The 27,927-nt window shown below is 34.2% G+C and overlaps 2 protein-coding genes across 3 annotated transcripts; both read right to left on the reverse strand.

Moving 5' to 3' along the window:
- Positions 1-7,459: 7,459 nt before the first annotated feature.
- Positions 7,460-14,826, reverse strand: LOC104887923 (casein kinase 1-like protein 10). 2 transcript variants are annotated; one of them, XM_010672708.4, is made up of 14 exons: positions 13,957-14,826; positions 13,813-13,853; positions 13,130-13,199; positions 12,846-12,994; positions 12,671-12,766; positions 10,266-10,336; positions 9,656-9,717; positions 9,468-9,531; positions 9,296-9,380; positions 9,025-9,151; positions 8,819-8,892; positions 8,679-8,739; positions 8,430-8,557; positions 7,460-8,209 (listed from the first exon to the last, which is right to left on the reverse strand). In XM_010672708.4, exons 1-14 carry the CDS (start codon positions 14,033-14,035, stop codon positions 7,934-7,936), a joined length of 1,383 nt encoding a protein of 460 aa, XP_010671010.1. In that variant the 5' UTR covers positions 14,036-14,826; the 3' UTR covers positions 7,460-7,933. The 2 variants fall into 2 exon arrangements, with proteins under 2 accessions (XP_010671010.1, XP_010671009.1); XM_010672707.4 differs by having other exon boundaries at positions 8,679-8,742; positions 13,957-14,825.
- An 8,243-nt stretch (positions 14,827-23,069) lies between these two features.
- LOC104887924 (putative pentatricopeptide repeat-containing protein At3g23330) lies at positions 23,070-27,866 on the reverse strand. Its single transcript, XM_010672709.3, has one exon. It carries the CDS (start codon positions 26,270-26,272, stop codon positions 24,044-24,046), a length of 2,229 nt encoding a protein of 742 aa, XP_010671011.1. The 5' UTR covers positions 26,273-27,866; the 3' UTR covers positions 23,070-24,043.
- Positions 27,867-27,927: the final 61 nt, after the last annotated feature.

The following is a 27,927-nucleotide window of genomic DNA, read 5'->3' on the forward strand; positions in this document are numbered from 1 at the left end:
GGAAGGTGGTTGCGTACATCTCTTTGGTGAAAGGAAGGACGAATGTGGGGTTATTTCACACGCAACTTTGCCAATGGCATCTCTCCCACTTCTAACTATGGCTCCATTCTCCACTTAAGACGATACTTTGTGGTTTAGGTTTATGATAAACACACGCACACACATTAGTTGTGAAAGGAAGGACAAATGTTGGGGTTATTCCTACGTTAGTCAAAAGGCATTGTTTCACATGCAACTTCGCCAATGACATCTCTCCCACTTCTAACTATGGCTCCATTCTCCACTTAAGACGATACTTTGTGGTTTAGGTTTATGATAAACACACACAAGCGCACACACACACACACGCACGCCCACTCACACAATACCACCACCTTTTTCCCCTTCAAGATATCTATTTTGTGTTCTTCCTTATTTGTCCCACTTTGGTCCCCTCTTTTCTATACTTTGCAATGACATGGAAACGATTTTCTACAAAACTAGTTCATACTCTATTGACTTTTGGGATGCCTCGCAATTAATACTAAGTGAGCTTAGTTACTTGCTTAAAACTCCACACTCAAGAAGCACATCACAACATAAACTTTATATTTTGACATTTAAGGCCCATTAGTTACCACTTCCTCTTGTAGCTCTCCATTTCAACTATCTTTCAAAATCTATTTTTTTAATATCTTTGGTCCCTTTGATGAAAATATCCCATGATTCATCAATTTATCCCGGTAAGACTTGTCCCGATAAATTGATATTGTACTTGAATATGCTTCTTGGATATCTGGATTATATGAAAACCATATGGGTGAGTGATTATCAAATTAGGCCCTATAGTAAAAAAAAAAAAAAACATGAGGTTCTTGTGCTGTCATCTTTTTGGCGTGCTTATTGAGTTTCAATACTCCACAAAGATATTATTGGCCTTGTTTCCTTAGATAATGAGATTGCTTCTGATCCAAGATTCTCACGGACCCATTAGATCAAAAGAGTATGTGGTCATTCCGTCATTTGAATAGTTGGCATCCCAATGTCCTACTAAATTGACATGTTCGAAAATCTAGTCTTCCTCAAGCTATCTAACGTTGTTGGTGAAGAGTTAGTCTTCCTTCCATTTTCAGTTTCTTTGTTAATAAGAGCCAACCTTTTCTTGGATTAGATTGCAACAAAATGTCTTTGTTGTATGTGTGATTTCTCTAGTGTTTCATTGTTTAGTATAGTTATAATTTGGTTTCTTCAATGAAGCTGTTTATTTAGCAAAATAATAGTGAATCCACTTATCAATATTTAGTTCTTGGACCATTGATAGCTATTTTTGGTTTGGCTACTTCTTTTTTGATGGGTAGAAATTTGGCTGCTTGAAAGTGGGTTAATGACTAAATTTCGAGCATCTTTTTGTTCCGGTGGGATACTGAATATAGTTTGGCTTTGGCCAAATCTATGTTAATTGATTAATTTCTGAATATCATATAGTTATCTGTATATCGCGGAATAATTACAATTTCATACGCGGCAGTGATTAGAATGTCATGCGTGAGGGACTCCCTTCTTATTGTCGTATGAGCAATATCCCACTCTAGCTCCGTGAAAATAATGTTTGACTTGCATATGTAAATCTGCGTTCCTTCTGAAGTTGGATCAGAGTCTTATACTATCAGCTCTTGACTAGGTCGTATAGTGGTAGACAATATCAAATGATGAGGCAAATGATTTGGGCTCAGTCTAGCTTGAAATGAGGCTTAGAAAAAGATAATGAACGAGAGAGATGGTTAAGGCATGACATTGCTGTATTAAAAAGGAGAGTGAGTTTACGGGATGAACTGGTATGAGCCCAACCAGGAGGATAATTCTTTTATTTTAGCATTTAATTTTTTAGCATGCTATAAAGAACATATAGGATAAAGGTAAGTAGCAAGAGAGATGGTTAAGTTATGCCATTGATGTATTGAAAAGGAGAGTGAGTTCCTACGGAATGAACTGATATGATCCCAACCAGGAAGATAATTCTTTTCTTTTAGCATTTAATTCTTTAGCATGCTCTAAGGAACATACAGGATAAAGGTAAGTAGCAAGAGAGATGGTTAAGTTATGACATTGCTGTACTAAAAAAAGGAGTGAGTCCCTACTGAACGAACTAATATGAGCCCAACCAAGGAGGATAACTTTTTTTTCTCTTAGCATTGAATTCTTTAACTTGCTAGCTTGGGGTGATATGCTTTTTTCTATTATTAAAATATAAGAGAAGTACTGGTAGTGTATATTTGTAAATCAAAACATTGTAATCTTTCTAAATAACAGTAGGCTATTTCGCTCGTTACCTATATTATATAAGTCTCCCAAAATTATAAAGTTTGTCCTCTTTTTTTGCTGGGAACTGAGTGGATCATTTGCATAGGACACCTTCAAGCTATGGTTTGTGATTAAGTAACTATTTACGCTATTTAAGCAACTTTGAAGGAAGAGATGTATAGTTGTTTATGTGAACCTGAAGGGTCACCTGAAAGCTTTCACCTGTTTTTAACATGATGGAAGGAACCCATCAAAAAGATGATTGTGCTTAAGTAACTATTTACGCTATGTAGGATGATTTTTCTAATCTATATATAGTCTAAAAACTTTTTTTGTTAAAGTTTTGAAGATACACCCAACAAAAGCTTATGTATCTTAATAAATGATAATCTCTTAAATATAGTATCTTTAAAAAAAAAGAGGTATAATCTATTTCATTTTCCAGTCTTTCTCCCTTCTAATTAAAAGATCCTAAATCAACGGTTTTATAGCATGGAATTCGAAACATAAGTGATATCATTTGCAAAATGTGACTCCCAAGTGCTGTCTATGAGCTTACTCCCTCTATCATCGAATTAACTTCGCCATTTGAATGGCATGAGTATCAAGGCAAAGCCAGATTGTCACTGTACCAGATACCCCCACTCCTCATGCAACCTGCAATATCTACTCAGACCTCCAATTAACCTTTCCATTTGAATGACATGAGTAGGAAGGCAAACCAAGATTGTTACTGTCTTATGTATTTATGTTCTGATTATATTCTCTAATTACCTCCTCTCATAATTTCGAACCCATTTAATTATCATCTTTTCGTTAAGTACCACCACTAGTGCAACCTGCCTTAGCTACTCTGAGTCTCTGATTACCCTTCCATTTTCCTGATCCCTCTTTTTTCACCCTCACCATGAACAATTACCTTTGATATCATAGTTACCAACAAACTTATAAATCTCGAACTTTGGCTGGAAAAATCGACCACAAAGGTGATTTAAGCAACCACCATAGATCAAAGAGAAGGATGAGAAGAGAGATAGGAAAGATGACAATGAGCAAAAGGTAACTTAGGCACCGAAGGAGGTGGAGGATGCATTGTCGGAAGTGTCTTCTCCTTCCTCCTCGTCATCTTCAGGGGCAGCATCTTCATGTGGTTCCTCCTCCATGCTGGTCATTTTAGGAGTTTGGTGGTGGATGGTGGAGTTTTTTGGATTGCTTTACCATTGTCAAATGATAGTGGGCAGTCATAGGTGGGCATTGGTGGAACTCTGGTAGAAGAGGATGAGGTGTGGCTTTGGTAGATGGAGAATGAGTAACGTGACAATTTGGAGGTGGGCTAGTGTGATAGAGGGAAATAGTAGAATAAAATGATTCAGGGTCTTGCTATTTTGTGAATATTGGGTGTTGGGGGGGGGGATGAAAGTAGGCGGGGTTAACTGAATGGGGTGGGATCCACTACGCGTGGTAATAAGGCTAAAAAGGAAATCAATTTGCTGAAATAAGGAAAGAAATAGGACATTTACTAATGGCACATTGATAGAAAGTAGGAAGTAACAAATCCTCTTTCTGTGTATTAGCAAAATAAACAAATCCGAACCATCTTTCACTTATGTATAAAGAATCCTGTCTATTAGCATTTAGCAGGGTATTATTAAGTACTAGTAATTATATGGCGATGCCTTTTGAAAAGTTAGGAAACGGGGCTGACTGTATTGTATAATCTGTTATGGAAGTAGTCTAGCAGGATGCATTGTATGGTAAAAAGTTAGTCAGTAAATCACTTATTGATGGTTGTTTCTTCTTAGCACTTGTAACATTTGTGAATGAGAAAATGCAAGATGTTGCCTTTGAAGAGCTCTGGACCTTGAGCCTCCTACACAGGATCCCTGAATGCACTACTGGGATGCAACGCCTTCTGCCCGTAGGATTGGGAACCTTTGTTACCGCGGGGGGGGGGGTTGCAGATTTTAGCTCTTGGAGTCTTTAGTCTTTACACTCTCGTCTTCACCATATTCCCAAACTAGAACAAGAAAACAGAGAGACAGCTCAATATTATTGATGCTGAAAGTATAACTCTTCTGAATATATTTGCTATAATATTCTATTCGTAGATGGTAAACATTTCATAGATGCCACTGCTCTAGAGCCCCCTTGGTAAGCAGTAATAAATGTAGGTTAAGACAAGAAACATTTGATTTTTATAATGGTAATGGTAATGAATTTATGAGTAATGTTGTGGGGAAAGTTTCTGCCAATGTATGTGGTAATGTTTGTCCTTCCCCAAACAGCTCTTTTTCTTCACGAAATTCCATTACCATCGATTACCACTCTAGAGGTGGTATCAAGTGATAAGGGGAAATGAAGAAAAATACATGTTCTCAGGAAAAGTTCCGTTACCATAAACATTGACATGAGACTTTACAAATTTCATATTAAATTCATTACTATTACCGACATTTATTATTGGCTACTAAAAGTGCCTTTGTAGTTACAACAAAGGAATAATATGTTTGAGAAGTAAATTGTGACAGATGCCATTGCTAATCACTATGCAGTTACAGGAAAAGATTTCCCAGCTATGTAGACAACATTAGAATCAATTTGAATCCTGATTCCTAAACCTGTGTACTCTAGAAAATAAAAGAATGAGAAAGAGAAAGATGAACTTATAGTACAGAACATATCCTGTCTTAGAGTTTCAATGTTAGATCCAATGTCAAGTAAGCACGCTTTTCTTTTTCGCTCTCACACTTTTCATTTTCGCTCTCCAGGTCAATTATTATCTTTGGTATTGGCTGTTCTAACTGACTGAGATACCAAATTGTCCCCTTATTTGCTGACACATCAGGTCCTTTCTGCTCTCGAGTTTTGGGGACTGATACTCGTTGTGGAGGTGAAACTCGCTGTGTGGTTGGCAGTCGTTGGCGGATGACAAACTGACGGCTACCTGCAATTGTTCTTCCTGATAGCAAGTTTGGAAACGATAAGGAAACCCTGGGGGTATTCTGATTCCCAACAGGGTGCCTTGGTTGAAACAAATTTGGAGTTTGTGTAGAAGCAAGAAGAGAGTTGCTTCGAGTGCTTCCACTCTGGAATGTTCTGAATCCATTTGGGAAATATGGGTGGTGCCGCTGCTGCAAGGTAGATGATGGAGAGAGTCGCGACTGGAAACTGTTGGTAAGATTTATTTCTCTCCTCTCTCTGAGGCTGGATAAATAGGGAGTTATCTGATGATTTTGGTTTCTTTGGGCAAGCTCATTTTGATGAGACTCATAGTGCTCTATTAGAGAATGGCTATTGAGGAATACCTTGTCACATATTCGGCATGCGAGCATCATAGGACTCGAAACTCGAGGCCTAAAACGCTCGTTACCAAGGAGAAGGTTGGTGTAACGAGAGTTCCATTGTGTAGACATTGTGAAAAATAGTTTGAGAGAGAGAAAGAGAGCTACAGCTTATGCCTTTGGGAGGTAGAGTTGAGGGGGAGAGGAGTGAAGATGCACTTATGTCCTTTGGGAGTAGGCAAATTTATAGTTGATTTATTGGTTCTTTAGAGGAATTAGTGGTAATATAATTATCCTTTCTATCCATTTTTGGTTTGCCATCTAAGACTTTTCTGTGTCATTTATGATCCTTTGAATATATATGAATAATCTAATGTAAGCTTTGATTTCTTTATTCATAATATTGACAAGTTCTATATGATTGCAGGAATGTTATTGAATGAAAGTCCCCATATTGGGATATTTTTTGTGTTGAGTTGACTATCCAGATAATCTGCCATGGGAATGAAACAAATGGAACTCTTTCGAAAATCTAGGTTGGCAATCAAAACATCAAAAAATTGCATGTTTTATGCATTATATATCTTCCAAAAATTGGACAGTTTTTGGTAAGAAAGCAAGTGAGATGATATAAGGATTTCCACAGCTTTATATTGACTCACATAATCTCCCTACCATGCTTCTTTTCCTTTTTTATAAGAAATAACTGTCCAAGTGCAAAAATTGACAGCTAATATCAATTTTTAATTCTCAAAATTAGTAAAAACTTTCCTGGCTTGATTATTTTCCTATTGTGGTGTCTTTTTACATTAATTTTAAATCATTTTTAGGATTTCATTATGTTTGTCTGTACTTTAATGGACCATATATTTAAATTTAGTACTTTTTTTCATTATACATTCGAGTGTGCTATGAGCATAGTAATTTTAAGGCTATTTCTTTGTTCATTTTTCATTTGGGCCAAAATGAGGAAAAAATAAACAGATTGGGGAAAGCTCCAAATAAGAAAAAAAAAAAAGCTTTTAATGAGTTTGACTTGTAAGAGACGGTCTACTTTTACATTAAAATTAGACAATAGTAAGTCCAATGTTAAAAAGAGAATTTGCCCAATAATGACTAGATTAATTTCTTTCGGTGATTGGTTTAATCAATTTAGTTACTAAGTCTATTTTTATATTAAAATTAGGTCCCTTTTAATAACTTTTGCACTTCCTATGTAAATTTACAAAGTAAGAGGTCACGTGCGAAAGCTTTTATGAATTTATTTATCATTTCTAAGGAAATGTCATATTAGTATATTAATGCGGTGGTATTGAAAATAAAGCAGCACCACATCAATGTGTAAGGTGTGGTGACTTATGACGGCATGCAATGCTTGTCCAAAAGTTCTAATAACATATATATAGATTGGTTCAATTAAATTTCTTTTTTTTTTAAGAAAATGGCCTAAAAGCAAAAACAATTATTTGAAGTTTAGACTAGGTTGGACTAAATTTATACTCGAATATAAAAAATTACTCCCTCTGTTTTTTTTATCTTTCTCACTTAGAATCTTGACACTATTCATGCATAGAGAGAATCTTCTCAAATGTTCTCAATTTATAAGAAAAAACATAGTCATGTGGGGTCTTGTTTGATTCGTCTCAATTAGTACTTTATTAACATTCAATCGTTATAATTTTTACTAATATATAATGAAAGATATTTAAGTTTTAAAACGTGCATTGTCAAACGTGCAAAGTCAAAGTAGGAATGATAAAAAAAAACAGAGGGAGTACTAACTATTATCTTCCCACGCTTTGTAGTTCGGGTGAAAGAAAAAAAGTATTTGTAATATCCTTGGATGTGCTTAGCTGCTTGGCTATTGACATAATTAAATATAACTGCAACACACCAGATTTGATGAAGAATATTATACTTTTGACATTTAACGATACTAATAAATCTGTTTCAGCATAAAAAAGTTCTAAAACAGCATATTGTCCTGTGCCAAAGTGTCTCATGACTCTCATCATATCATACACCAAAATTATTCATTAGTAGTCATCACAAACATCACCGTCCAAGTCTCAACATATAGACAAATTTCTAGAGTGATTTCCTTTTCCTTTCCCTCTTCACTCGTGACGGTACGTGGGAGGATTACAGGGCCATTTGATTATTTGATGGCCAAAGGATCTGGAAGAGCACAATCATTGCAAGGAAATGAAATAACCCATTAAGCTTTTCGAGTGTCAGATATGAACTGATCATTTACATTTTCTCAGAGAACCCAGGTGAAAACCTTTTAAAATGTAGGCTTGAGATCTTTGATCCATCTCTTCTTTATGCAGCATAATGCGCCCAAAAACAATGCAAGCAAGTTCCAGATTCTACTTTCTCCTCCCTGTACCAATAGATAGAAACTCAAAGCTCCTCAGGGTATCATCTCGTCCAGGTCTTGCACCAGAAACACGGGCAAGAGCCGATGTCTTAGACTCATAACCGGGTTGAATCCTTTGAGTTGTAGAGACACGACCACCGCTTGACAGCAGCCTGCTTGATCGGGTATCAGTGGGCTCACAAGAAGAGCTTGGTCTACTTGATGCCATTGCTCTCTTTGAAATACTCCCATTCCGAGAAGTGCGACCTCTTTCACGATCAGCTTGCTGAATGTCAACAAAACATACTTAGTGTTACTATTACCAGAATTCCTTTAATATTGCAATTTGTTAGACAAACCACTAGATCTGCATGCACCCAAGTCAGGCTCCTTTCACTTGTATGGTCCCATTGCATTTTTTTATAAATTAAAAAAGAATATAGAATAACAATGCTTTTTCGAGGCTGAGACTCTTCAAAGAGCAAAACATTATAGTATATACTTACCAAGTCCTTGGATGATGGATCATCCAATGACCTATGACGTGAATCACCTTGCAAACCCGAGCCTGTATGATTCCTTCTAGAAAATGCCTCAACTGCACCAGAGAATTTATCCCGAAGTTCTTGTCCTACTGGAAATGGACAATCTATTAACTGGTTGCTGTTGCTTTATGCTATCCTTTTTTTAATCCCCAAGGATATGGGGAGAAGACTAACGAATGCTTTAATTTACTTCTAGGAAGGACACGGTACCTGAAGTCTTTTCAGCTCTTTCAGCAGAAGGTCCGGGAGTTAAAGCTGGTTTCGCAGTTGGCTGCTAGATTAAGACCGGAAAATAAAATGAGAAGAACATTCATTCTTAAATGAGAATCAACTATAGTCAATATACTAACCCGTGGTCTGGAGCTGGAACCAATTTGCGGATATTTCAATATTGTCCAGTCAAATACATAGTCAAATTGGTAACCTGTGCCAATCAACCTCATTTAAGATTCCACAATAATAATCTCATGTTGCAAAGCAATGCTATAATTGCTATTGATAAATTTCTAGAAAGCCATTAATGAATAGTTTGTCACTTTAGAAAACACGTTTATACCTTCTCGAATAAAAAGATCCCGGAATAGTCTCTTAAGATACGAGTAATCAGGCTTGTCATCAAATCGCAATGACCGGCAATAGTGGAAGTATGAAGTGAATTCTGAGGGGTAATTTTTGCAAAGACCCTGCAATAAATTCATAGGTAGAAAATAATCACCGAGCTTATACTACATTCACAATTATACTATATAATAGAAGTTTTAAGATACAGGTATAATTCAACAGATATAGGTGAAATATCCAACCACAGCAGGTTCAAATGTCAATACCTCTATGGGTGTAAGCATTTTCTTTTCACTTATCTTATCATACTTTTGCTTTTTAGTTCCAGCTTTCAAGCCCTGCCATGGAAGGCTGAGACAGGGAATCGCTACAAAAATTAGACGTGTCACATGGAAAATACATTTCTAAGACGGAAAAGGTCAAAACTTTGACTTTTACCTTCCCCTCAGAAAATACATGAGCACATAGCCAAGGGACTCTAGATCGTCTCTTCTGCTTTGTTCTATCAGAAAGGGAATAAAAAATTGTTACAAGTTCACATAATATCCGCCGCCACTTCGGGAACTAGAAAAGGTTAAATTGCCAAATTATGGAAGAAACACAGGAGAAGAGGCAATGATACTCACCGACACCAAGATGTGTATTAACACTAGCATATCGAGCAGTCCCTGTCAGATTCTTGTTTTCTCTGCACAATATTAATCATGGGATGTTTATTTTTTTATAAAAAAGAGTGATTATAGAGATGGCATTGCCGACACATAAGTATAACATTTAATACGAATGAATAATCAAAGCCGTGATGGTCCTGCTAGGAGCTGATAATATACTCTGTAAGCTGCAAATTCTTGCTATAGTATGTTGTCGATTATGGACTAGCTCATAGCATTAGCTTTCTTCCTTGAAGAAATAGCTAAATTTAGAAGTTTGAACATGCAAGATGACACAAGCATTAACAAATTATAATTCTCTTTTAACTTTGCTTTTTAAACCCTCAAATTTACAATTTTCAACCCTAGAACACTAAGAGAAGATTCCCTTTAGATTTTTTAAATTTGATCCTCTAAAGAGTTTAATTCTAGGCATCGCAAGAGTTCCCAGGGAAAGATGAAACCTTAAGGTTTAAACGTTAAGCACATCTAGACAATAATTTCTCAGAGACTATAAAAGGCCTCAGGTCAACAGTTATAATTCTGCTATATAAGCCTATAAGGGAGATGCGGAATGTCAACGAACCTGTATGGTATGTGTTTATGTGTTTGAAGATCTCGGAACTTTTTTGCAAGACCAAAGTCAATGACATACACCTGTAAGCAAACGATTGGCAGAGGAAGTCAGTAACTTTCATAATTCTCGACATTTCAAACTAATCAAAAAACAAACCTCTCAGTGTTCTTGATAATTTAATAATACTTCCATAATCTATTATAAACCAAGGGGCTATCATATTGAAGTTTTAAAAAGAAAAACAACTTCATGTATCAATATAATTTATTCTATCATATCATATGGACTTTGTGGCAAATGGTAGTTTCACAACAAAAGGTTTGAATACAGAGAACAACCAATGTTAGCACATTTCGTTTCATAAGACTAATTTTGCAGGAGTCTTTGAGAGAGGCACAAGGAAAAAGAACATACTCTGACATAAAATCACTTCAAACATCTCAAAAGGGTGTTAATTCTCCATATTAACATGGTTTAACTACCAAATCTCAACAATATTGGAATATCTCACAGCCAAGAAAGATCTTCGGGTATGAATTGCCCACTGCCACTTGGCAAAATCAAGTCACCTCTACCTTGATAGAAGATATATACACACAACCTTTTTGCATTATCTTCAATAAGTGACCCGCGTTGCCATAAATTTGGTTGAGGAAACCAAGAGCCATATATGTGCGGCCATACCTCTAACAAACCTCAACTTCCTCACATCCAAATTACGATAAACACCTTGATTTCCCACATATGGTGCAGTTATTCAGAATCCTAGCCCCTAGGCTCCTAATAAGAGAATGTCATGGAAGAGGAGCCAAAATTACATTAACAAGATACTGAGAAGGATAAAGGTCAATAGCCTAGAGCTTATGAAGTCTCAGAATGACTGATGAGCTTATATAATAAGAATATGAAAAAGATCTTCACCTACCTTCTAATTTGACCAAGTTGTAACCTTCAGCTACTCAAACTCTTAATTTTTACCTCAAGTACTAGTAGGATCCTTCGACACTCCAACATGAATATGGACATTTCGACACTTCATTTTGGGCCCAAATCATAATTATTTATTGACAGTAGACAAATTAGACACTTGGACACATATCCACAACTATGCGAGTTCAAGCTAAGTAACATAGGTTGTAACTTGCAAGTATATCCAATATTGGAGCATGTACTACAACCAAAGTATCACATACTTCAATAGCTTAGACAACAAGTTGAACCTCGTAAATTTGAGCTGTGGGGTCAACTAACATACCCAAGAGAAAGCAGCAGTAACACCAAACAAGAGCAGTCATCAAAATCAAGCCCAGAAGTCCTCAAATTCAAACAAAGAGAATTTTCTTCTCTCCTATGACACTATGAAAGTGTTGACCAAAAGAGCAGGTTCACTGAACATGCTAAGCCCATGCCTACATGATAGTTTCAGACTAGACGGGAAAAGAAAGAAAGAAAGAAAGGGGGGCTGGGGTCTCCCAGATATTTCCCAATTAGTTAACTGTTAAAGCGAAGCAACAAGCCCATCCATCCACATTCAGTGACCATGGTGAACCTGAGCATCTGAATGCAAGGGTAAGTGTTTTGACATCTTTCCTGTCCAGGTGTCTCAGGGTCACAAGAATGTCTCCAATCGGTGTGATTTAAAGGTAGTACCTTGTAAAATAATACACTTCCTCCAATCTAGATAGTTGCAACATTTGCTTTTGGGGGGTCGAATTACCCAAATACAACTTATATTGATGTGACTAAATTTATTAATGGTCGAAATTGTACATTGGAACTAACAAAAACAAGGTATACCATATAAGGAGAGGATCTAGTGAGCACATCTTTCAAAGGTAAACCTCTAGTTAAAGAATATGAGCCTTGAAAAATAAAAATAAATAACCTTTAGTTCAATATATGAACCTACTAGTGGTTCAAACACAATCAACCAAAAGCTAGATGCACCTTTATTACAAAGAAGATGAACCTAAAAATTTAACTTTTCAGGCAAGCGAAGAACGTAAGCGACAAGATAAAGAACCAGTAGTTTATAAAATGATGAACCTCAGTTTTTAAAAAAAATTGAACCATTAGTTAAAAAAGATGAATCCAAAATCGGAACTTGAGTACAAAAAAATTGAATCTGATGTCCAGAGAAGGTGAACATGGTTTAAAAACACTTATTGTATTCATTTTAAGCTGGTGTACCCTTAGTATGATGTCAGATATATCGATGAGACACCTACAAGCTACAAGATTTTAGGATCAAATCAAGAATTAAAAACCACTTGCACAACAATATCTAATAATTTCAAACAAATATAGGGTTAGGTGAACTAAAATAACCATATAAACCATGCAGCCAAAGCCTCACAATAAACACAAGTTGATAGGAAGAAGTCTTGACTCTTGATGCACAAGACAAGAGATACCTGATTTGCCTTCCGTCCAAGACCCATCAAGAAGTTGTCAGGTTTTATATCTCGATGAAGAAAACCTCTTGAATGCATAAATTCAACTCTATTAATCTACATAACAAACAGCAAAATCACACTAAGCGCGAACAATTCAATCACAGTGCAAATTACTATTGGGAGAGCAGCTTACCATTTGATCAGCAAGCATTAAAACTGTCTTCAGCGAGAACTTGCGAGTGCAATAGTTAAATAAGTCCTCCAAACTAGGGCCAAGAAGATCAATAGCCATAACATTGTATTCACCTTCAACTCCAAACCATTTCAGATGGGGAATACCAGCTACATTACAGGCATAAGAAAAAAGGAAGATGAGCCTTTTCCTTCCGTATAATGTAAATCAACAAACATTAGCAACGGTCTTTTCAAAAAAAAAAAAAACATTAGCAAAGGGTTGTGGGGTAAAAAGTCACTCACTGCCTCCCTGAAGAAGCATGTACAATTTCGACTCATAATGCAGTTGAGGATGTTTTGTCTTCACAGTTTCCTACAAAGAGCAAAATATTTACTATCGAAATCAGCAGCAGCTCAAGTGAGGAATGTAGATTTTTATCCATTACACAACAGAAACTATAGAAATCCAAATTTGAAGAATGCATACAAAATACAATAAGGAAATCTGTCTCAAAATGGAAAAAAATCTCAATTCTCAAAATTACTCATCTTTCCTTTCCTAAACAGTAACTAAAGGAAGCAAAGTTCTCACTCCTCATAATACTATTCAGAAGGGAGACATTTCAAACTTTTTGTTTGCTATAATCATTAACATCGAGTATCAGCTTGCAAAAAAGTTAATTAAAGAAGTGCAGCTAATACCTAGAAGAGCTGATAGATTACAGCATCATCAGAGCAACTTATACTGTTATACATATGAACCACAAGTTATGAAATAGTTTATACTCAGCAGAAAAACCTACAGATACCATCATACCAGCATACATCACATCAATATATTATCTTCCAAACATCATCAAAAGCTAATTACAAGTTGCTAAGTAAGATTATAATCAATTAATCAAAGCATTCCAATATCCCAAAAGGCCATAACATTAATTCAACCATCCCAGTAACCATAGAAGAAGAAAGTTTAGGGCACAAACCAGCTTAACAGCAACTTCCTCCCCAGTCTGTACATTAATACCTACACAAACAAAAACCCACATCCAATTTTAAACAACATACCAAAATTAACATAATCTTCTACATAATATTGAAAAATTAGGCTAAATCACATATATTTATACCTAAGTAAAGCTCCCCAAATGAACCACTTCCAATCTTACGACCAAGCTTAAACTTCCCACCAATTACATGATCCATCATAAAGCACTCTAACACACCTTAAACTAACCCAACTCAGTAATTTGATGAAGCCCAAATGATTAAAAACACAAAAATAAAAAAAATAAACTTGCCCCCCACTAAAATTTAGAGGAAATTAATATATTTCTCCTAATCCAATTCTAAAAACACTAAACTACCACTTTTTTTACAAGTAAAATTTTCCCTTTAGGAAATAAGAGGAAACAAAAAAAAACCCCTTAATTAGATCAACTAGTTCACCAAATAATTGCTATAATTCAAGAAGAAAACTTGAGAAAAAAAAAAAAACTTCGGATAATAACCTAGAAAATCTATTTAAAAAAAATGCCCTTCTTATCAGATCCAGCTGGAGAAAACTAGAGTTGAGAAAAGTGCACAACACTTAAAAAAAATAAAAATTTAAAATAAAATCAAAACCCTAAAACTCAAATTCAACGGCGATGCTTAATAAAAACACGAAAGAAATTATCGACCATCAAACGACATTGCCTAAAAATTGGCACATCGATGATACAATAATGAGGAGAGAGAAAGAAAAAAGAGTCGCTGAAGTAAATAAAAAAAACAAAAATTGAATCTTTAAGAAACGAAATTTGCGGAAAGTGTTGTGTTTAAGACTTTAGATCTACGAAAGAAAGAAAAGAGAGGGATTTTCTCCCTGAAAATCTTGAGGAGAGAGAAAGAGAAAAGAAGGAAGAAGATGAAGATGATGAAGATTGAAGAATTTGGGGGGAGGAGAAAGAAAAAGGGTGAGGATAAAAAGAAGCAAAATTTGATAGTCCATTGAAATCAATTAGAGTGTTAATTTATTAATTAAAAGTACATGAAGGGGGTATCTTTAACTTTTTTGTGCAAATTGGTTAATTGAAATATTCATTTTAGGCAACAATGGAACTTTGGTCTTTACTCTTTAGGTAATTTATTCAGTATATGTCATCTAGTTTAGTTGGTACAGTTCTGTCTTATGACGTTAGTACCTAATACTTGAGATTGAACTCGTCTGCATAACTGCTCTTAGTTGCTCATTTACACCAGAAAAAAAGTAATTTTTCCATTATTCGTTAAATTTAAGATGGTCTATCCACTACTAATAGAGAATATAACTAGTTATTACACCCGGGATATGCCCCGAGTATGAAAAAATTTCATTTATTAATATAATATTTATGATAATAACACTAAATACAATCTAGCCTAGTAATTAAAACGTTTGTATATGTACTTGAAATCTTGAGATCAAACCCTATACTATGCAATTTTTTAATTTTTATATTGTACATGGATTACATGAACTAAAACTCCCTAGGGAGAGCGCCACGTGGCACACTTTTTTGTTTTTAAACGCCTTTTAATATATTTTTATAGATAATATTTTGTAATTTTTATTAATTGGGTTTTCGATTATCTATTTATGACTATTTTTACTCTTTGCTGGGTAGATGCTAGATAATACACTTAGATAGATGTTTTTTGTTGTTTTATAATTGTATTACCAATCCCCTTGTTGTTTAGCTTGAATAATTGAGACAATTTCTTTTGTAAAAGGCATAATTATTCTTCTTGCCTTCTTTATTCTTGTGTATATGTGTTGGTTGGTGGTTTTTGTAGTTTGTTGAGGAATAAATTCTGTTGCTCTATAAATTCTATTTATGTCAAATGAGTCTCCACTTCAATCAAATGATTTAGGTAATTGGATTGTTATTCTTTATTTTATTTAAAGTAAATAATGCTCTTTCTTATGAGTGATCGAATTTAGTAAAAGAGATAATGTCCTATTTAAAAGAGAATAGCAAAATGGTAACACATGGGAAAAAAAACAAGTACTTTTTTTGTTTTTATATGAAGGTAATTATGGGACAATATATTATAACCATTATTTCAAGTGATACTTAGTTTATTTTGATGATTATCCATATAATATGAATCAAAAAAATTGCTTTTAAAATTTCTTTTACCTTATAGGCTCATACTACCTCTTTATTTATGGACTTATAAGTTATAACATGCACATGTTCATATTTTATCTCTCTAGCTAGGCAAAAGAACGGATAAGAGCCGTTTATTTAAAATTGTTACTTTAACTTCTAAATAATATTCCAATTAAAGCTATACACGTCATCTCATTGACTAATCCAATAACACAATTCAACAAATATAAAGAAAAAGATGAGTTGCATTTTTCATTAGACTCACTTTTATTCTATTCATCATCTTCAAAAATTATTCTTCTTATCTTCTCCAAAAAATTGTCACGCCTCACCTTTGACACAACATATTCTTCAAGTGTTGTGGGATGCAAAATCATTAACAATAAAATCAACATAAAAAAATTTGTTTACAAAGATATTGACATAAAAGCCAAGTTAATAACCTAGCATCAATATATCATTATATATCCTTATCAATTTAATAAATTTGACAAATCATTTGAACGTTTTTGTGACATTCTCAAGTAGGTTTCAATGATTTTAAACTTTGAAAAACTTTTTTTGGCTGATATTATAGTCACAAACGCACTCAATAAAATTTATGAAATTCTACAAGCAATGAAAACATTTGGATAACAATATGCACATTTGAAAGATTTCACAATTTCAGCAGCACATTAATTCAATCAACAAAGGCAATTGCAATACTTTCAATTAAAAAAAAAAATCTTAATTAAAATCTGATTAATTGCCACGAGGATAATTATGGTGAAAATAAAGACAAATGTTCTCAATTCATTACCATCTAATGACTTCGATACATTTGAATCAAGTAAAAAGTCAAAAAGTGCTTTCAAATGTCTTCAATGGCTCGAAAGTACTCATATACAAGTAATCTTCATTGTAACAACACCAACAAAAATCAATTTCCTCTAAATGACTCTTTAGTTGAATGAACTTCTTCAACCTCATTAGAACTATCTAAACTTTTGTTTTTGAATCACAAAATATTTTTGTTGCAAAAATGGGACTCTACATTCACTTCAGTGCAATACTTTTAAGACTATATCGTTCAAACTACACCAATACACCTTTCAAATGTGTTGGTGCACATTGAATGCTGAAACTTCTCGATGAAATTTTAGATTATAGTAGTTGAACACATCATGATTTATATTTTTCAAACTTCATTAAGATGAGACAACATAAAGAAGAAAAAAAAGCTTGAGTGAGTAGATCTACCAAATGTTTTGTTTTGTTGTTTTTATGGTAGTATTAGTTGCCCATCTTTAATATACACAAAATTTGAAGAAATGGGAAAATGGAGTTACTTTTGCTGTAAACTCTTTTGAATCTTATAAATTGAAAATAATTGGTTATGTAAATTATCATAATTAAAGATTTCATATTTGTATATAGAGTGACTATTGGATCATGTCGACCCTACATGTGAACTCACCCGACCTAGTTGGAACTAGGTCTTGCTCGATGAACCTAGTGGATAGGTAGATACCATTGAGGTTGAGATTCCTAATTCACCTGCCTCATGACTCGGTCTAGCACGACTCGACTCACCTACTTGCCACCATAGATACAAATATACAATTACAATATTGAACCACTCTTATTTGAGTTTGAGAGAGAGAAAAAAAACTCACCGACTAGCACTTAATCTTCCGATTATATGTCTAGCAGATAGACTTTAGCTTGATAGTAATAATAATAAAAAGTCGATATGCATGTCTTTTTATATATTGTAAAGTTTTCTGAAAGAGATAAAAGTCTCCAAGTTGCATTGTTTGTGTTTGTTTTGCATGATTATAGATAATAATATAATTAGTAGTGGCCGGCGGAGTAACAAGATTCTGTGACTTGTATAAACAATTAGGAAGGCTTAAACCAAAAGCAAACAAAAACTTATGCTTAATTAATAGGCCATAACACTTAAAATAATGATGACTCAGCTATAATTGTCTCTATTTAATATAAAGTTTGCACTAAGGGCCTGTTCTCCCCAGCTTATTTTCAGTTCAGTTCAGTTCAGTCCAGTCCAGTTCAGTTCAGTTCAGTTCAGTTCAGTTCAGACCAGTTCAGTTCAGTTCTGACCAGTTCAGCTCTTGACAATACTTTTACTCTCACATATCACTATTCATTTCAGTTCAGTTCAGTTCATTTCAATTCAGTTTAGTTTAGTTCAGTTCAGTTCAGATCAGTTCAGTTTAGTTCAATTCAGATCAGTTCAGTTCAGTTCAGATCAGTTCAGTTCAGTTCAGCTGTTTTATGCCGAAGAGAACAGGCCCTAAGTTCTTTGCTTTAATTAACTTTTTATACTTTATATACCGGAAATGATACATGAGCTATATGTTATATGCTTGATCGTGACATGATAATTACACCGGCCTATTAATATATGACATTCAACAACTAGATGATCTATAGAAGTTAATTAAATTAGTAGTTTATCTATTTACATTATCTGTTATCTCTAAACACTAGAGCCAACGTGGCAACCAAAACATATATAATTCATAAAAAAGTTGTCCAATTGCATGTAGTGATGTACACGACCAAATTTTGTTTGGTTTAATGATAAAACTAATATTCATATCACATAATTAATTTAGGATACCGAGTAATACTTGATCTAGTGGTTTGGTTTGTATCTCATCAAACTTTACTGGAGGCACTTCGAGGGTGCCATTCCTTGTCTGCAAAGTCGGACCGGGTTGACCTGTACGAGGTTCCGATCCGGTTAGGGCGCCTTCTCCTTACTTTTAAAAAAGAATTAATTTAGGGTTTTGCATTTAGAGAGGCATGACTCAGCAATGCTTTTTAATCAGTAGAGATAAACAATTAAATTATCATATAACTCAATAAGTTGAACTATACCATACTTTTTTTTTTTTACTTTTAGTTGCAACACTTTTTCCCAATAAGTTTCAATTTAGTGACGTACTTTGTTTAGGCATTGAATTCTCTATATCTCATCATCACAGTTAATCTTTTTTATTTCTCGCTATCTCTCTCCTCTCCTTGATCGCATGCCTCCTCTCATTTTGCAAGCAATTAAAAGTAAATGGAACAAAGAAGCATATTGCTTCCTCCTAGTTATTTAGTTCTACACTGCCAACATATAACTTTGAACAATTATATCTTTATTTAGGTATAAGTAAAAGTTATGAAAAGTTGATATTTTGAATATATATATCAAGACAACACCAACGAAATCTCACATATATATATATATATATATATATATATATAATACCAATAGTTAAAGTAAAATTTGTAAATATAACAGTATTAAAAGTCAAAATGATAGAACTATTAAAAAGGAAAAAAGCATATATAATGCAAAAAAATTATAACGAGTAATGAGTTTTCTACTCAGCTATGAGTTAATAAAGTTTTATCCAAATTAGTGCAATAATTAAAGTTTATGGATGAACATAAAGGTCATTTCTCATAGTCTCATTATAATTAATAGAAAAGAATGGTATGGATTAAGTCACTTAAGTAATAAATTGTTTGCTTAGTCAAAAGTAAACATATTATGAAGCAAAATTATAATATCTTGAAGAGGTGGGTGACTGACTTTTTCATCAACTAGGATTCTGTGATCTTTTTTTTTTTTTTTTTTTGTCATTTTCAAGTTGACGAATGAAGATACTGCCTGGAAATGAGGTGAACGAGGTTCACGTTAACTTGTACATCTTGACATTTTAATTCAAGTTTGGCTTTGATCAAGTGTTTTTGTATTGTGTTTTTTAAGCATGTTTTCCAAGAGAGTAATAGAGTGGTCCATGCTTTAAATATGCTTTATTCCTCCTTTTAGAAAGAGAAGACTTAGCTAGAATAGGGTCCTTTGGAATTTGGATATTGAATACTTCCTCCGTTTCTTTTTACTCGCTACACTTCTCATTTCACGGACTCCTAGGCAATTTTTGGAGAAGAGAGAGGTAAAGAGTAAAAAGAAAAGGGACCCATGTGGGAGGAGAGAGATAGAGAGAGTTTATTTCCCAAAAAAGAAGTGTAGCAAGTAATGTAAAACTTCCCATAATGGAAAGTGTAGCGAGTAAAAAGAAACGGAGGAAGTATATTGCATTATTAGACTTACTAAATTTGAAAGAAGTTTAACTCGAACTTTCGTGTATACAAAGAAGTTCACACTCACGACATCATTAAGAATTTTGTTTTTATGAGCTCTTATTGTTTGCGGAGGTCCTTATTTTGATCCATATTATAACTTGTTAGTGCTAAAGGCAGGCATAATTTTAGTCTCGATTTTTCTTGTGAGTGTAGATCAGATCTTCACTTCTACTAGATGTACTATTGTTTGGCTAATGTACTGGATTGTAACTTACTCCCTCTGTTTTTTTTTATCTTTCTCACTTGGAATCTTGACACTATTCATGCATAGAGAGAATCTTCTCAAATGTTCTCAATTTATAAGAAAAAACATAGTCATGTGGGGTCTTGTTTGATTCGTCTCAAGTAGTACTTTATTAATATTCAATTGTTATAATTTAAACTAATATATAATGAAAGATATTTAAGTTTTAAAACGTGCATTGGAAGACGCGCACAGAAAAGTAGGAATGATAAAAAAAAACAGAGGGAGTAGTATATATCTCTAGCTTGGAGTGAACTACTTTTACTTAAAGTACAAACAAAAAAAATCGATTTTTGATCTAGTAGCTTTTTCACGCATTAAACTATATATGTAAAGTTTCAAATAATTTGCACTTTATTTATATTTTAAAGGAGAATAGTCTTTAAAATTGTGGTTCTTAAAAATATTGAAGCTCTGTAACTAAATTGTAATTCTTAGTCATATTTTCACATTATATTAAGTCATCATTTGCGCGTTACAACACTTGCACATTAAAGACAAAGATTAGAGAGACACAACCTAGAGAAAGGCTTGGTAACCAACGGTTTGAGTCCAAAAAAGACTCAAACACCCAAAATAAAACACAATGGTACCATTATAACCTGACATTGGTATCAAATTGTTATCAGAACTGGTACCAAGGTATCAATATTTTCGGAGAATGGTACCATTATAACCAAGCATTGGTACCAAGCAAATGTCAACCACACGCGCGTGAAATCTTCAAACGCATAAAATGACCAAATTACCCCCGTTTGAGTCTCCTAAGAGACTCAAACGGTTGGACGCCAAGACAAGCTCCACAACCTAAGTTTATAAATGTATTTTTTAGTACACACATTGGGAATATCAATAACACGAAACTTTAATCTTGTCATGGTGTTATATATAACCAATCATTATGTGATGAAACTATTAAGAATAAAGGTAAAACGTTCTTCTAGTCATTGTACGCATATATGTATGTACATGACTACATGAGTGGACACTTAACATCACATGTGACACATTGTGCATAGGTGCATAGGGAGGAAATGTAGGCTAGCATTCACTATTGGTTATAGTACATATAAATAACATCATTATATAGAAGTAATATTTGTATGAAAAATAGGGTCCGTCCTTTATTATATTTAATGTACCCAAAAAAAATTATATACAATACTTAATTAGCTACATCAATTTGTTTCTCTCATGGAAAGAATCTCCTAAATTTCTTTTTTTTCATACCTTACTAATTTTTTTTTAGTTACATCAATCTATCGCTCTTTGCCTCCTTTTGCATAGAAAGCAAAGCCACGCATGTTTGTAATGCTCCGGCAAGACTACCATTCTCAAGGTCCCTTTATTGGCTATCTAATGAATTATACTACCATTGTCCCCCGATATTTAAGGGGATAAAAGAATGACTCAACCTACTTTTTCCAATGTTTTCTTTATATAAAAAAAAAACAAATTTAAGTTCTGAAAAATATACCAATGCTCCAAATTTAAAGGTGTGTTCTCTTAATTTATTTGTACACTATGTAAACTTATCATAACTTATTAAAACTTATTTTAATCATGGATAGATTTAAGTCATTTATATCATTCATTTGTTTATTAACTTATCAAACTTATCTGAATTTATTTTTGCGAAATAAGATAGAGAGAACATAACCTAACTTGAAAACTCGAGTAATGTGGCCCAATCACTATGCAAGTTGAGCATTATTCTATTTCTACTCACATGCGTTCTATAGTCTATTCATATCACTCATAAAATAAATGATGGGTCAAATTCCAAACCATAATATATGCAAAGAAAGAAATAAAGGTCACAAATTAATATTGCTAGTGAAGCGTCACGCTTCAGCCGTACCCATAGATGTGATTTCTCATACGAACTTGAGCATAGGGCAGTCATGCCAAAACCATAGAATCCTTGCTGGACCCTTTCTCATATCTGCTTCTTGGACTTAGTGTGGTGTGGCAAATGTCATGCATCCACATAAGTTTTTCAAAGAAAATTAAGAAGGTATAATAATACTTTCTATTAACTTACTTACCTCAGATGATATATCACTATATATATATATATAACAAGCTGATCCAACCCGGATAATTCAATTCGAGATAAAACCGAAGATCTAAAGTTGATCTAAAATTCTATACAACCCAATCAAAATTGAATTTGACCTTGGAAACAATAGTACTTGAATAAAATATGACTAACCTAACTCGACCTAATTTAATTGACACGAGATTTACTTGATCCCAAATTGACTCGCCTTGAAATTGACCCGAATCGACCGCAACAATGTTTAATATTAGTTAATTTTATTCTAACATATTTTTGCTAAACTGGCGTGATATGATTGTAGGAACATAAACTGATACATGGTGATCGCACATCAGCACAAACCCACTAAAAACCTAATTGCTACTCAACTTAAAAGGTAGACGAAGAGTATTGATTATAAACCTTACTCTTCCCTTCTATTCTTCAATGTAGGACAAAAGATAAAATAGACTTTTCATTTTCTTTTGAAGCGAACTTTGAGTTTTTACTATAAACTCCTATGATCTAGTATGAAGATGAAATAAGCAATGAAGTCCAACACAGCCTTACATCCAAGATTTATCTGGTCTCCTCCTAATATCAAGTATCAACTACCCCTGTGGAAACATATGGAATCTTATAAGGAAAAGACGAGAGAAGCTGCCAAGGGAATACAAAGCAATATAAGTATTCATCAACTCTCTTGTCATTTCAATTTCTTTTCTTTCCTTTCTAGGTCTGTCGTACATACAATTTACAGACTCAATTCATGCTCAAGGAGATGAGATCGATATAATGTGTACTATACAAGAAATGGTATAAATTTGATCTTTGGGTGTGATTAAACTATGTTACTCGGAATCTGGTACTTTTGTCGGACACATTAGGTTTCCAAGTCGTGTAATTTTATGAAACTTCCCATGATTTTGGCTCGAAATGGATTGTCAAAGTGTCCACAGTCCATCTAGAGGATCCGACACAGTTACTTGAAGTAAAACGAAGAGTCCAATCTCTCCTGGTTTAAACCTTCCACTGACAAGAAGGGTAATTCTTCAATTAATTGACAGCAACTTACTGTCAACTTGCAAGCCAAAATAGTCTAATGTTCATTGCAGAGCAAATACACCAGTGAACAAGACAAAATACCCATAACGAACAGCTCTATCACACCAGATTTCTCCTTCTCTTGTTAGGAGACAGTTATAACAGAATTCCAGCTTGTCAGTTTTATTAGTTCTCAGTTTTTAAGAATGATTTCTGTTGTAACACATTTTTCTTCTCTCTCTCATGCAAGAGAAATCATTGGAGTTTGTTTTCATGGAGTTCAATTGATTCACCAGAAACTTCTTCACATTCTTCCAAATTGTAACATACCAGGCAGACTTGCCAATTTGTCCCCTCTCACTTGTTCGCCTCGAAAACCATTTCTCACCTAGCCCTACTCGCCAAAAAACACACTTCAAAGCTACCGTGCCAATAAAAAACATATTCTTGTTATAGGTCATGTTCCTAGGAAAAGATATAGTGAAATTACATTTCCTATTCTTTCACCGGACCCTGCCACTAAAAACGATGTACACTTCTCAAAATATCCGATATAACATATTCCGCTTTTATATTCCTGCAGTATCATTAGTTGATTCATGCTACCAATAGTCTTGACATGAACAATTACCATCTTTAAAATGGTGAAACCGGCTATTATCCCTAACAATTATTTCTCTGTGAACAATATTTGACATGAACTTTATAGCCGTATGGCAGTCATTACATACCCGTATATTCTTGGTTATGCAAATCGTCGTTCCTTCTGGTGTACTTAAGATGCCATATGCTATAGCTAGTCTCTCACTGTGATTATAAAGTAGACTCTTCTTGTACTCCTCATCAACATCATGGAGCACTTCACTTGTATCAGGAACATATCCTTCTTTCTCCATTTTCTCCAGTAATTCTTCAAGAGCCTTCTTTATTCGTTCATAACATGGATGAGATTTATCTCCTGCTACAAAAGCATGTAATTTGTTCCTCACTTCAATCCAACTACAAGCTGCTTTTTTCAATATGTCTTGATTCTTCATAGTTTTCCTCACCATTGCAGCATCTTTCCATCGCTTAGCAGCTGAATATGTGTTGGACAGGAGAACATAAGCACCTATGTTATTGGGATCTACTCTAAATAATTCACTTGAAACTTTTTCGGCCATTTCGATGTTTTTATGCTTTCGACAAGCAGCAAGCAATGTGGACCAGACACTGCCATTTGGGGAAGGAACCTTGAGGATAAACTCATAAGCTTCATTCAACCTTCCTGCTCGGCCAAGAAGGTCTGCAATAGCAGCATAGTGCTCTAGCTGTGGAGATAGTCTATAATCATGGCTCATGCTGTTAAAGTAATGCCAGGCTTCATCTATCAACCCAGCATGACTACACGCAGTTAAAACAGCTACAAAAGCGACAGAGTTAGGTTTTACTCCCTCCATTTCCATTTGTTTAAATAAGGAAATGGCATCATGAGCATGCCCATGTAAAGCATAGCCCATTATCATGGCTGTCCATGACACCGTATCATGTAGCTTCATCTTATCAAATATACGCCGAGCAATCTTGATGAACCCACATTTCGCATACATGTCAACTAGTGAACTAGCAACAAGTACATTTTCCTCAAACCTGCACCTCATTATGTACCCATGCAACTGCTTACCTAAGCGTAATGTGGTTAGATGAGCACAAGCAGGAATGATGCTCGAAAATGAAACACTCCCAGGATTAACTTTTGCCATTATCATCTTCCTAAACAATTTAAGGGCTTCATTAAAAATACCATTCTGCACACAACCAGCAATAACAGAGTTCCAAGAGATGCTATCGCGAAGAGGTAAAAGAATAAACACCTTGTACGCATCCTCTATTTGATTGCACTTAGAATACATGTCAATCAAGCCACTTCCAACGTACAAGTCAACATCAAAACCATTTCTAATAGCATAACCATGAATCTCCCTCCCTCGATCAACATCCACGAGCTCTGAAAACATCGGAAGAACACTTGAAAGACTAAAAGTATCCGGCTTTAAGCCGGCCTTTCCCAAGTCCCTTAACATTGCTAAAGCATCCTCAAACATTCCATTTTGTGCATTACCTGCAATAACAGTATTCCATGAAACAATATCTCTAGCTGGCATCATCTCAAATACTTTCTGCACACCACTCTTTCGAAAACACAATCCCCTGCCCTTTTGAGAAGAGTCATCTAAACTATTACTACCCATTACATCCAAATTAAACTTCACAATATCATCAACCTCATTGCTAGACAAATCACCACACCCCTTATAATCCAACTTTCTTTTAGACATTTCATCAAACACATAGCGGGTGCGACCCTTTTCCTCAACATTCTCACTCAAACTCTCCAAATTGGAATACATATTCATAAGTGCATTACAAGTATAAACATCAACATCAAGACCAACCCTTATAATACAAGCATGAACAGATTCACCAAGTTTCAAACTTTTCAACAATGTACATGATTTTACAACAGAAGGAAAAATATTATGATCTGGGTATAACCCAGAAACACGCATTCGATTAAAAAAAGACAAACAATCAGAGCAAAAACCAAGACAAGTGTAACATCTAATGAGAGATTTCCAAGCAAGAAGTGGGGGTGATTGAAGGGTGTTAAAGAGATTGATGGATTGAGGTAAAAGGTTTAGGTTGCAGTAGATAGATAGAAGGGTGGAAAGATAATGTGGGTTGAATCCTTTATGTTTGATGATCTGGGCATGAAGTTGTTTAGCTTGGGATTTTGAAGAAATTGAATTTGGGTTTTTGAGAAGGGTTTTCAGGAGTTTGGAGGGAGTCATTTAAGTTCAAAATTGAGGAGAGAGAATATATTGTTACAGTTTTACTAGCATTTGTAGACTGTAGTCTGAGTGCAGGACATTCAAGGCTATGAACCATTTCTGGGTTCATGGTTAAGAATGCCTTCAAATATGTACTGAATCGCTAAATGTAGCTCTAGTTTTAGGTTGACATGCTAGTGCATTATCCCCTTATTTTTGCGGTATTTTAATAGATCTTCTATGACAGGACCGTCTCATAAAATTAGGATTCTGTGCTAAAATTAATTTTAAAAATTAATTTTTTTTTGGTAAATAGAATAGACGGAAGAGTTATAAATGGGGTTTTTTAGAGAATAGGAGAAGAAAATCAAAAACACTAAACAGAAATTAATCTCTTTATATTTGTAATTAGATTTAATTTTTTTTTTCTTTGGGAGGACCACTAATAAAATTATGCCCTTATATTTCAGAGGCCTGTGCAGTTGCTCATCCTGCACGAGTGCACGTGGCCTTAACCGCCTCTGTTCTATGGCATATTCTTGTGATTTTAAAGTTTTAAATTTTATGGTATGAACCAGCTGTAAAAAGATCTAAATGATACACATGTGTCTTAATAGTATATTGATTTTTTTTCTTGAAGGGTTAACAATATCATTGATGTTAATCTCATGTTAGTAATTCCCTTGGTTATGTTATGTAATATGCGGGGTTAACTTTCTTTTTGCCACATTGTGATCAAACAAATTTTATCAAGAGAAAGTTTCAAAAATTATATACTTTTATAATTAAAAAATGTTGTTTTGATGCTTCCACTTTTATAGAGTCTTACATTTCATCGTCTATTGTATTATACTAAAACAAAAGCCAAACAGGTTATGTATCACGCTTTCATTAAAAAATTCTCCACATAAATCATTTGTAAAATATTTTTTCAATTAATATTCTATTACAAAACAAGCTATCTTCTTTTAATAGGAAAACAAAAAATCAAAAGAACACATATTGAACTCCCATTAAAAAATTCCGCACATAAATCTTTTTGAATTGTTTTGGAAAATAATTCAATTAAAAAACTATCTTCTTCTAACATAAAATCTTTATAATCTCAAAAGTTACGTTATACACCCTTAATTACAAAAAGTTCTTTCTATTTTATCATGATTGTTATCTTTTTTTTCTAGGTGATTGTTCCCATTATCTTCTCGATTTTTTCATGAAAACTTTGAGGTTTTCAAAGATTCACCATAAATCCTTAATATTTCAAATTTCGCCATATACGTCTAAGGTTTAATAAGATATTGAAAAAAGCCTTTCATGCTAAATGTTGGTTGAGTGAATTGGCAAAATAGAAATTAAAATATCTTTACTAACACTCTCCTTCCTTCCATTATAGGCAAAACCGCAAAAGCATATGTTTTTCTAGTCGCTTGCGTAAAGACTCTACTGAACTAACACCTCTTACAAGTTGCAAATATACCACTCAACTTTGCTCTTTGCCTCTTTGGGAGTGAAGGGGGAGATGATTACGGAAACCTCAACCCCAAAGCATCCCTAGTAAAATTTGATCTCATGACCTTAAAGTCATAAGATCAAACCTTAACCACTAGACTCAAGCCTACTCTACACTTATCGGTATTCTCCCTGTCACTATACCAGGTATAGTAGTAGTAGCTTGT

The sequence above is a fragment of the Beta vulgaris genome, chromosome 3 (genome assembly GCF_026745355.1).
Source record: "Beta vulgaris subsp. vulgaris cultivar EL10 chromosome 3, EL10.2, whole genome shotgun sequence".
Taxonomy (NCBI): domain Eukaryota; kingdom Viridiplantae; phylum Streptophyta; class Magnoliopsida; order Caryophyllales; family Amaranthaceae; genus Beta; species Beta vulgaris.

Excerpts from the sequence above, each read along its gene's own strand:
- LOC104887923 (XM_010672707.4), bottom strand. The coding sequence starts at position 14,035 with ATGATGGATCATGTAATTGGTGGGAAGTTTAAGCTTGGTCGTAAGATT. Across the intron at positions 13,200-13,812 it reads AGGAAGTTGCTGTTAAGCTG|GAAACTGTGAAGACAAAACA; the intron begins GTTTGTGCCCTA and ends TGCTCTTTGTAG. Across the intron at positions 12,767-12,845 it reads TAATGCTTGCTGATCAAATG|ATTAATAGAGTTGAATTTAT; the intron begins GTAAGCTGCTCT and ends TTTGTTATGTAG.
- LOC104887924 (XM_010672709.3), bottom strand. The coding sequence starts at position 26,272 with ATGACTCCCTCCAAACTCCTGAAAACCCTTCTCAAAAACCCAAATTCA.